General features: G+C 36.4%; 1 protein-coding gene across 1 annotated transcript in view; it reads right to left on the bottom strand.

The window, feature by feature from the left end:
• Nucleotides 1–11917, bottom strand: part of LOC149842230 (ATP-dependent Clp protease proteolytic subunit-related protein 1, chloroplastic-like) — a 30618-nt gene that overhangs the window by 1054 nt on the left and 17647 nt on the right. Inside the window, exons 2-6 of the mRNA XM_089999014.1 lie at nucleotides 2043–2158; nucleotides 1589–1789; nucleotides 1371–1475; nucleotides 1159–1221; nucleotides 1–112 (exon numbers count right to left, since the gene is read on the bottom strand). Of these exons, the coding sequence (XP_089855140.1) occupies nucleotides 1–112; nucleotides 1159–1221; nucleotides 1371–1475; nucleotides 1589–1789; nucleotides 2043–2158 (597 nt within the window). The remainder of the gene's footprint in view (nucleotides 113–1158; nucleotides 1222–1370; nucleotides 1476–1588; nucleotides 1790–2042; nucleotides 2159–11917) is intronic.

Genomic DNA, 11917 nt, shown 5'->3' with positions numbered 1-11917 from the left:
TAGAAGCATTTGGCATGAGCGCACGACAACCCTTTGTGCCAATCGCTAAGAGCATTGCAGCTTGGCCATATGCCATCCCAATGTTCAATGTGTACACTTTCGATTTGAGATACTAAGGAAACAAGTGGGAAAAACAAATATTAGACTAGTAGTAGTAAAACAAAGGAGACAAATATTAAAGCTTGTAACCAATGAAATTATCTTTTAATTAACTAAAGTGATTTAAACAATATGGTTTAATATTTGGTGCTATTGAAGGCACAAAACTACTCGGTATAAATCACAATATTTTCATATTTGAGATTTTTTTTAGATTGGACCTTATGGATGTGATCTACAAGACTTGTTTAGTAGAATGTGATTGCGAATGTAAGGTTTTTTAAAGGCCTCAAAAATCAATGGCCTACAATGCACTAAAACTTCATCCAGACTCAAAAAGTCATATTTTTAGAACCAAGGTTTGATCCTTAGCAAGCAAACCATGCAAACACATCTATGTTGTTAGATTGAGTCGATAGAGTTTGAACCTATGATTTCCAGCTCAACAGTTCCTGCCTTAAATTACACCAAATATTAACCCAACAATCATGGTAACATCACAAACAGCAACGAAGAAATATCATTACAGCAAAAAAAAAAAAACAAGGTCAATAATTGCACGTTTGGCAGGGATTTCTAAGCGAACAAACTAGACCACATCACAGTTTGACCTACGTAGAGTACAAAATATTACAATGTTGAGTTGATAAATGCTAATAAAATACTTTATAACCATCTAGTCAATTTTCCCAAGTAATGAAAGCTCATCCCACAACCATGTCAAACAAATCTTGCCAGCACTCTTTGGGTGCCTTTGAGAGCCTTGGATCTGAGATCTGAGGATCTCAGCTCCCTAGGGATCTGATATCCAAGGATCTCAGATCCCTAGATCTCTGGTCTGGAAACCAAATACAGGTTTTCCATGGTTTTAAGGATCTCAGATCTGAGTATCTGAGGTCCTCTGCGAGCAGCTTGGATCATGGGCCCTACACCTTGATCTGCATGTCCACAGATCTCTCGGTGAGATCCCGTAGCATTCAAAAACACACCCATAATTTTGGTCACTGACCAGAGTCATCTGAATCATCTATATGAAGAAAATTTAAGATCCATTCTTACAGCTATGCTATCTGCGATTGCATATGCCTCGGTCTCAGATCCAACAGTCTCCATCTTCTCGTTCTGCCAAACAATATAGCCGAAACTGATTATCATGGACCATAACAAATCTATAAAATAAAAAGACTGCAACACTACAACTTATTATATTTCAATATGATCCTCAATGAATATTCCATAATGGGAAAATAAAACCTCATTTTAGAGCTTGCCTGTGTCCCAGATGAGTTTATATAGAGGTAGATTGGCTTTGTGGAATTATCAAAATCCAACCACATAAGTTGTGCAACAAGAAGCTCCGTTACTGCTGGAACAATCTGGTGCCATAATAAAACAAGAATACTTGGCAAGATAAAATATCCCAGCTAACAGCATAAAATTTAAGGAAACTGCAAAAACTGAGTATGATGCTGTAGTTGATCTCCCTTACAGGCATTCCAAGGTAGCAAATTCTAGCATCCAGGAGCAGAGAAGGCAGATCAGGAGGAGGGCTCCTAGGTCTGCCATAACCTCTGTAACCACCACGGTACATGCTCACACTCATACTGTACCGTGAGGGGCCATCTATTAGAGCAGATTGTGTATACATGCCCCCACCATTTAGATAGTTTGTTGCAGATGATATACTCTCCTGTATCAAATTTTAAATGGAAGAAACTTTGAGCTCGTATATTGAAAATGGAAAAAGGGCACCATGTAGCAACAGATTCTTTGTGCTATACTAGAGCTTAGCCAATGGATATACACTACTCATGATATTCATGTTCATCTGGCCAAAGAAAGCATTAGCTTGATTTGAGCTCTCAGAAAAAGGGAGATTTTGAATAATTAAGACAAGATGTAGGCTCCAATAAATCCAACAGCATGATGTAACACGATTTCACCTCAGTGATTCTCTGAGATTGTCTCATGACAGGGTTGTCTTCAGTCATGAACATGTCCATCTGTGAGGGAGTAAGACCATAGAGATGCTTTGGGAAACTTTTAAAATTATCCATCACTACACAAGAGAGGCAAAAAAATAAGTATAAAAATGTACCAAGTAGAAATAACCCATATCATCCTAACATCTATCTATTGATATCACTAGCAGGTGGAAAAAATTGGGACGTCATGCAGTAAAAAAAGACAGTGCATATGCTTCATTGTGCACATAACAGATCCTACTGTGGAATAAAGTCAGATATACAATAGAAAGATAGCATAAATATCAAATACAACTTTTGTTTTATAACAATCCTCAAGCTCTGATGTCAAAGCAAGTACTAATGTGCCATGGACTTGGTGTGCACATCAGCAGTTTTTTGGCTAAGGCAACCACTTCCATATGAAACCGAGTTACGATTCACATTCAACATGCCAAAGAACAATTTCAATATGAGAAAAGAAGCAAAAAATCTGTCATGTCGCAAACTTCCATGCATGAGGCTGGCAATTGGATATTAATGCACGAGCTCAGGATCAGTATCCCTGTGACTGAGCGAATGTGCATGTTTGGTGTTGGTGTGTGTGTGGAGGAGTGGGACTGAATCACTGTGAACTAAGCAAAATAACTACAAATAAAAACTAGTGATATGGAAGCCCACTAAAGAAAAAAGAAAGCCCAAGTTCTAATTAACACTTAATTAGTTTAAGAGTTAAGAACACATACGACGGAAGGAATTACATAGATCACAAGATCGAGTTTCTCTACTAGAATGATGTAGACGAAGGTTCAGTAAGATAGTCAAAAGGAGAGGAAATTTTGTGGATGGCAAAAGTGGGTTTCTCCTCTCAAATGTTGGATCAACCAATGATGCACTGACATCTTCAATTGCAGGCTTACGATCCATCTTCTGGTCATTCTAGGTAGAAACGGAAATACTCTTGGTTAAAGAAATAGTAAGATTTCATAAAGAAAGGAGATACAAAATTATCCTGAAGCACCAGAGTCTACAAAATATTCAACCTGAAACAAACACAGGTGGGGAGGCAAAGAATGGAATTCTAAGCTGTAACTGATAGATACAGTCAGACTCTCAGGTCATGAGTTTCAAGGCTCACAGCAAAATTAGATGTCATTAAATTCCAAAATAAAGCTGATAAAAGAACAGTTTTCACAACCATGGTTTATAGGCCAGCTAAAGAGGCCTAACTATAAAAAACTATTCTTCCTAGAATGAAGTGTTGCTGGATGTATCTTGAACTCTGGTACCAATAGGTGTAATGAAAATCATAACTCCAATTCTTTGATGGAAATGATAGCTGCTTAAACTGAAGATCACTTGGTTAAGATGCCCAAACCATAAAGTTTGTCCACTAATTAAACCTGTACATGATTAGGAGTGACATTATTATGGGTGATTCAAAATTTAATCAGAAACCATATTCACTTAGATTAAAATTTAAAACCCAACTGATCAACTCATAAAGAGAGGTTATTAGAAAATAGAAACTCGTTGCTAGCAGTCCACCTAATGCTGCACTTTGAGGTCCTGATTGGGTTACGTGTTTTCTTAAATATTTTCCCTATTGTGAACATCATATTACATCCCAGCATTGATATGCTACTAGTGTCATGCTTGAATATTTTCTTTCTAGAAAATTTACCGTGCATCTTATTCCTAGAAATAATATCCTAGCTTATCTGTTGCTTGAATATCCAACGAACCCTTATGGAGATGGATACCTTAAGTCAAGGAGGGCATCACAGTGGGTAGCCTGTCGAATATCAGGTATCTTGCCAGTATCTGTTGGGATTTGGCTGCTTTTCACAACCTGTGTCACAAAATTTGGACATTGACCTCATTCAGTAGCTTGCCAGGTCAGACTTGTGCTGAAGTTAGCCTCTAGTGCCTCTATAACTTTTCACAATAAAACGAACAGAACAAAAATCTATGTGTATGTGTGTCAAGTGTGATGCTAAGGCCTATGATTGTCAAGCTATGTCACAGGGATTCGGCCAACAGGGGGACGCACCCGCGTCAACGCGACTCGACTCATGTGCGGCACCCAGTGCAGTCAATCCGACCATGGGTGCAGTCCACCGCACCCAGGGTTATAACTGTTCAAAATGGACCTGGTCAACTTTGACCAATTCCATTTTGGACCCAAAATAAAATAAAAAACTACGAAAGGGGGCTGGGCGGGGGATTAGGGCAAATTTCCCTCCCCCCGACCCCGATGCCTCCCCCTTTTCATCTCCTAGTCCTCTTCTACGGCTGCACTCTCAACCCCTCCTCTCCTTCGACGGGCAGCTGTCCCGAGCGCTCCTCTCCTCCGGCGACTGCAAGGTATCTCTCTCTCTTCTCTTTCTTTTTCTTCTTTTCTCTCTCTCTCTCTTCTTCATCCACCTTCTCTTGTCTTTCTTCTTCTTCTTTTGGGCTAGGTTCGGCTCCCAGACTTGGTTCTATCGGGTTCGGCTCCCATCTCTGGGTTGTCGGGGCTGGGTTCGACAGCCGTGCTGGGCTAAGTTCTGCTCTATTGAACTTAACCCTGTTAAGCTGGGTTCAGCTACCAGCACTGGGCTGTCGAATCCAGTCCTGCTGGGTTTGGCAATGCTGAACCCAAGAGTTCGCCTTTGCAGAGGTCCTTTCTCTTTACCTTTATTTTATTTGGTTCTGCAGAACTTGATATGAATTTTATTTAAATAACTTTTTTTTTAAAGAGAAAGGACTCGCAAACAAAGGGAAAGGACTCGGGTCATCCTCATCCCTGTTAAATTGTATCTCTTTTTTGTATACATATATTTATATATATATATATATATTCATTTTCCACATCATGTAACCCCCAGGGGTATTTCTATCTTTTTTACCTTTTACGCATATTCACATTAGTGAATATGTTTGTAATTCTTTTCCCATTTCTTTCCTTTCTTTTTCTTTTTCCTTTTTTCTCTTTTTTTCTTTTTTCTTTATTGTTGACTTAGTCAACACCTTGGAGGGGGTCCAACACTAGACGTTGGACCCCTCCAACATCTAGTGGAGCCCCTCCAAGGTCTCCTCTATGTGTATAAATAGGGGTGAAAGACCCCCTTGTTTGTAATTTATTACATGGAGCTTGTTTTCTCCAACTTGTTCATTATGGATTCAATATATTTTGCATTTTGGCTATTCTTTGTACCTTTGTGTACTTTCTTTCAAGTGTTCTTGTGCTTTCGTGCACATATCCCTTTGTGGAGTTGGTGTTTGCAATACACATTATCTCTTTTTGAGATATTTTCATATGGTATCAGAGCAAGGTTGAAGGTTGAAGATTGAAAATCGTGTGATTCTTCGTATTTGCGGGAGCCTTGAAAAGTGTGCCTTTGACTTCTTGGTGATTGGTGTGGGGGCTTCTTTTCCCTCAATATTTTAGAAGGATATTACAACAAGATTTAAAAATCTTATTGTGGTACGTATAAATTCTTCATTCTTCCCTCTCTAATGGGTGAAAAAGAGTTTCATTTTTCACTTGGTTTTAAATTGAATGACTCCAACTACCATGTTTGGGCTAATAATATGAATGCTTACATTAAAGGGAAAGGTCTTTGGGGTTATGTCAAATGAACCGTTCCCGAAATCGAACCTAAGATCACCGTTGTTGAGAATGGTGAAATAAAGGTTCTTGATGATAAACAGAGAGAAAAAACCTTTGAAGAATACAACAAAAGGCATGAAGAATATGAGATGAAAAACTACAAAATTCTTTCATGGTTCTTCTCTTCCGTTGAAACAAGAATAAGGCTTTTCAAGTATGGGAGTATCTTGAAAGAATGTATGCATCAAGAGATTTGTCCCATAAATATTACCTCCAAAAGAAGGCATTAACCCTTCAACAAGGGGAAATGTCCGTTAGAAAATATTTGGCCGAACTATCCACTATTTGGGATGAACTTGCTATCCAAGAACCTAAATGGAGTGGAGAGGCAATTGAATTGAGGGTCAAACAATTAAAAGAGGATCATTTCTTCAACTTTTTAAATGGGCTTAGACCCGAGTTCGAACAAACTAGGTCTTCTCTTTTGTCTTCTTTTTCTTCTCCTCCGTTGAAAGATGTGCTTGCCAAACTAAGTAGAGAAGAAACTAGATTGGGGATGAATAAAACCAATCAAAGTGTGTTGGCCGTTCCCTTTAAGGATGAGAATGAGGGTGCTTATGCCGTTTCAAGACCAGAGAATAATGTCAAAACATATAAACTCCCTCATTTCAACAAAAATCAAAGAGGAAGAGAAAATGGTGGGCAATATGGAAGAAGAGATTATAGTAAAATCATATGTCACTTTTGCAAAGAACCAGGACACATTAAACCCCGTTTGTCCCAAATGGAAAAAGATGGTGGCTATATCTACAACTTTCCAACCAACCAAGAAGGACCATCAACTTCCAACAATGCTACTTTGCCTCTAAATCAAATCATGGAAGCTCTTCAACCTCTCCTCGAGGGATCCATTTTAGGAGCCACCATGACAACCTTCTCTCCTCCCGGTAAGATTCGTTGGCTCTTAGACTCGAGTGCATCCTTTCATATGATTCCAAATATTTTTGCACTTTCTAAATACTCAAAAAAATTGCCACCATTTTTTGTCTCTACCGCGGATGGGGCTTCTCTTGAAATAAAAGGAATTGAAGATTTTGAAAGACAAGATTTTTTTATTCTTAAAGTTAGATTTATCCCAAAACTAAATTTAAATTTGCTTTCCGTCTCTCAACTATCGAATCATGGGTGTGATATCAAATTCTCATCTAATAAATGTTGGATACAGGATCGTCGGTCTGGAAAATTGATTGGGGAAGGCTCTGGGAGGAAAGATATATACTTTATGGAGTTTCTTCAAATTCCAAAACACTTTTTGTAATGTTGCCCAACATAAAGATATAAATGTTTGGCATAAACACCGTGGGCATCCAAATATTGTCAAGCTTTCTTATTTACATTTTGCTAAAACTTTATGTAAAGACAACTTCAATTGTAATGATTGTATTCTTGGTAAAATGAGAAGCTTACCTTTTGGACAAAGGACTATGTTTTCAACTAAGCCTTTTGAAATTGTGCATTCAGATGTATGGAGACCGGCACCCGTAATGTCTAAGGGAGGGTTTTCGTATTATGTTATTTATGTTGATGATTTCTCGAGATATAGTAGGATATACTTTCTCAAACATAAACACGAGGTTTTCTCTACTTTTAAGGTTTTTCATATGATGATACAAAATCAATTCAATAGTAAATTACAAATTCTTAAAGCCGATTCCGGGGGAGAATACCTTTCAAATGATTTCAAAAGTTATATTGAAAATAATGGGATTGTTCATCAAAGGCCTTGCCCAAAACACCTCAACAAAATGGATTAGCCGAACGAAAACATAGACATATAATAGAAACTACAAGGACCTTACTCATTTCTCAAAAAATTCCAAAAAGATTTTGGGCCGAAGCGGCTCTTGCATCGGTTTACCTCATAAATCGACTTCCATCCAAAAATTTGAATCAAATATCCCCCTTTGAAACTTTGTATAAAAAAGAACTTGATTACAATAGACTAAGAATTTTTTGTTGTAAATGTTTTGTCCTCATCGACAAGAATGATAAACTATCTCCCAAAGCTATTCCTTGTGTGTTTTTTGGGATATTCGGAAACACAAAAAGGTTTTACGTGTTATAATATTCAAAATGACAAACTATATGTTTCAAGAAATGTAACTTTTTTAGAAAATATAAGTGGTTTTGAAGAACACAAAACTCATAAAGATAATGTCGATTACTCCTTTTTGTTTGAATTATTATCTAGAAATGAGGATCATTTTAATGATGCTGAATTCAATGAGGATGGGGATATAAGTGAATGTATTCCACCACCCATCCAACATGAAGAAGAGATAATAGTTGAACCAATTACCTATACACAGAGAGATAAAAATACCTTTAGAAGTGCAATAGAAAAGGATAGTGACCCTAGCGAATCTTTCAACCACTCACGAAGAACGAAAAGATCAAGGAAAAATCCTTTTAGACTTATATCCTATGAGTCTTTTTCTCCAAAACATAAGGCATGTCTTAGTGCCATTCATTCATATCAAGAACCTAGGATTTTTGAAGAAGCTAAGAAAATGATAGAGTGGAGGGACGCAATGGATAACGAACTTAGAGCCCTCAACAAAGCCAAAACTTGAGTCTTTTAATATCTTCCAAAAGGAAAGAAATCAATAGGATGTAAATGGGTTTTTAAAGTCAAAACCAAGAGTGATGGTACTCTTGAAAGATATAAAGTCCGCCTTGTTGCAAAAGGATATAGTCAAGAATACAATATCGATTATGAAGAAACCTTTGCTCCTGTCGCACGAATGGTTACTGTAAGATGTTTGATCACCATTGCATCTATTAAAAAATAGAACATTTACCAAATGGATGTTAAAAATGCCTTTTTAAATAGGGACCTTAATGAAGAAGTTTACATGGATGTTTGATCCTCCTGGCATGGACGTACCAAAGGGAAAAGTCCTTTGTTTGCAAAAAGCGCTCTATGGTTTAAAACAAGCCCCTAAGGCTTAGTATGATCGATTTAATGAAGTAATGATTCAAGATGGTTTTACTTCATGCTACACTAACACTGCTCTGTTTGCCAAAAAGTCTGATGCAGGAATTGTAATTTTAATACTATATGTTGATGATATGTTGATAACAGATAGTGACATAAAGATGATCAAAAGTATTAAAACCACTTTAAAAGAGAAGTTTGAAATGTCAGACTTAGGGTATCTAACATACTTTCTTGGCATCGAGGTGGCCTACTCTCATAGAGGCTATTTTTTGTCTCAAACTAAACTTGCATGTGAGAATCTTGACAGATCAGGTATTACTGACGATAAAGTCTGTGAGACACATGAAATTATGGGATAAAAAATGAAGATCGATGATGGGACACCTTTAGAGGATCCTACCCCCTACCGGCAACTTGTGGGGTCTCTAATGTATCTTAGCATCACAAGGCTAAACATCTCACATGCTGTGCACACCGCAAGCCAATTCCAGCATGCTCCTACATCTGTCTATATGGGCGCCGCTCTCCGAGTCATCAGATACATAAGGAAAACTATAAACAAGAGAGTTTTTCTTTCCTCATTTTCTGAGTTAAATTTAATTGTATATACTGACTCTGATTGGGGAGGTGACCCAAATAACCATCACTTCACTACAGGTTTTTGCATTTTTTTAGGTGAATCCTTGGTCTCATGGAGATGCAAGAAACAACAAAAGGTATCTCTATCATCCACAGAAGCAGAATATCGAGCCATGACATCCACAATCATGAAAATTGTGTGGATTCATCAATTGCTACAAGACATGGGGATTCAGGTTCAAGGACCCACAAAGTTATGTTATGACAATAAGAGTGCAATCTACATTGCTAAAAATCACACATTTCATGAACGCACAAAGCATATTGAGATGGACTGTCACTATGTTAGAGAAGCATATTTGCAAAAAGTTATAGATCTTCCGTACGTGACCTCTGAATATCAATTGGCAGATTTCTTGACCAAAGCGCTCTTCTCTCCTAGATTCAACTTTCTTCTCGGCAAAATCTCGGTCATTTCGCCCTAAGTTTGAGGGAGGATGTTAAATTATATCTCTTTTTTGTATACATATATATATATATATATAAAGAGAGATACATATACATATATGTATGATACATATATATATATATATATATATATATATATATATATATATTCATTTTCCACATCATTTAACCCCCAAGGGTATTTCTGTCTTTTTACCTTTTACGCACATTCACATTAGTGAATATGTTTGTAATTCTTTTCCCATTTCTTTCCTTTCTTTTTTCTTTTCCTTTTTCCTTTTTCTTGTTTTTTCTTTTTTCTTTATTGTTGACTTAGACAACACCTTGGAGGAGGTCCAACACTATATGTTGGACCCCTCCAACGGTTAGATTTCTAACCGTTGGAGGGGCTCCAACATCTAATGGAGCCCCTCCAAGGTCTCCTCTATGTGTATAAATAGGGGTGAAGACCCCCTTGTTTGTAATTGGAGCTTGTTTTCTCCAACTTGTTCGTTATAGATTCAATATATTTTGCATTTTGGTTATTCGTTGTACCTTTGTGTACTTTCTTTCAAGTGTTCTTATGCCTTCGTGCACATATCCCTTTGTGGAGTTGGTGTTTGCAATACACATTATTTCTTTTTGAGATATTTTCATAATCCCCACATGTAAATTTTGTTGTTAGTGTTGTTAATAATGATGGCATTGATTCTTGTTTGTTGGTTGCATCATATAATGACGTAGAGCCACTATGAGTACATGTATAAGCTTGAAAAAGCTGGAGGAGGTAGTTGAAATAAGAGATTTCGATGCAAGCTTTTTAGGAGAGATTATGTTAGGTCTTACACAAGAGTTAAGGCTCATTTGTTGAAAATATCAAGACATGGCATTTCAGGATGCAAAAGAGTTGGTAAGGCAATTCAGAAACAATACAAAAAAATACACGATGAATATGAGAAAATGAAGACAATGAGTGATTCTTGTGCAATCAATGTATCATTTTTAAGCCACAAAAAATGTTAAAAAAAAAGTGAATATAGGAGGTAGAGAAAGAGAAACGATACAAGCATCATTCAATACATATGGAAGGGAAGAGATGAATAGAAAAGTATGAAGTTATTTTTATTTTAATTCATTTCTATTTAATGCAACTAAAAATCCTTATTGAAAAGATTTAATTACTTCACTGGCAAATTGTAAGTTGAGTGACTATATACCTCCAAACTCAAAAAAACTATGAACGACAATTCTTGCAAAAGAGAGAGCAAATGTTGAGAGATTACTAGACATTAAGAATTTTCATGAGAACAAAATGAAGTTTCCATTGTTTCTGATGGGTAGACAAATATTCAAAGACGTTCACGATTAATTTCATTGCTTCTTCGTTTAGTGGCTCAGTATTATTGAAAGCAGTTGATGCATTTGGGCAATATAAAAATGTTGAGTATTTGAATGAGGTTGTTTATAAAAGTAATAAAAGAAGTGGGTGATCAGAAAGTAGTGCAAATCATCACAGACAATGCTCCAGTTTGTAAAAGTGCAATATTGAGTTTGGAGATTGAGTATCCTCATATTTTTTGGACTCCCTGTATAGTACATAGTTTGAATCTGGCTCTCAAGAACATTTGCAACCCAAAAGAAGAAAATTCACCAGCATATGCTTTATGTTCATGGATTGACGAATTAGAAAAAAATGACAAAAGCATTAAAAATTTTGTTGTCAACCACCATCATGCTAATATCATTTAATAGGCATTTTGATATGAAATTGTTGAAGGTTGTTGAAACACGTTTTACGTCCATTATTGTAATAGTGAAAAAGATTAAGTCAACATGGTAACTGATGAGAATTAGACATTTTATTGTGTTAATGATGTTAAGGCTCAAGAAATTAAGAAATTCATTATTGATGATGAGTTTTGGGATAGAATCATATATTTCCTTGAATTTACAAACTTATTTGAGAAATGCTGAGAGAAGTTGACAAGGATGAGCCCATACTTTACAAAGTTTATGAAATGTGAGATATGATTGAAAAAATTCAAGTTATAGTTTTCAAGCATGAGAGAAAAAATCCTGCAGTAGATGATTCATGTTAAGATAAGTCGACCACTCTAAAGTAAAGTTTATTTATTCTTAAAGAAGTTTTTGGTATTTTATAAATAATGAGGAACTCTAATATAAATTTGCTCTCTTGGTTAATCTCTATTTAAATTAAAGGAGATTAGACCT

Source organism: Nuphar pumila, chromosome 3 (genome assembly GCF_984573655.1).
Source record: "Nuphar pumila chromosome 3, dmNupPumi1.hap1.1, whole genome shotgun sequence".
NCBI lineage: Eukaryota > Viridiplantae > Streptophyta > Magnoliopsida > Nymphaeales > Nymphaeaceae > Nuphar > Nuphar pumila.
The sequence above is the reverse complement of the archived record's forward strand: the minus strand, read 5'-3'. Positions and strand labels throughout refer to the sequence as shown.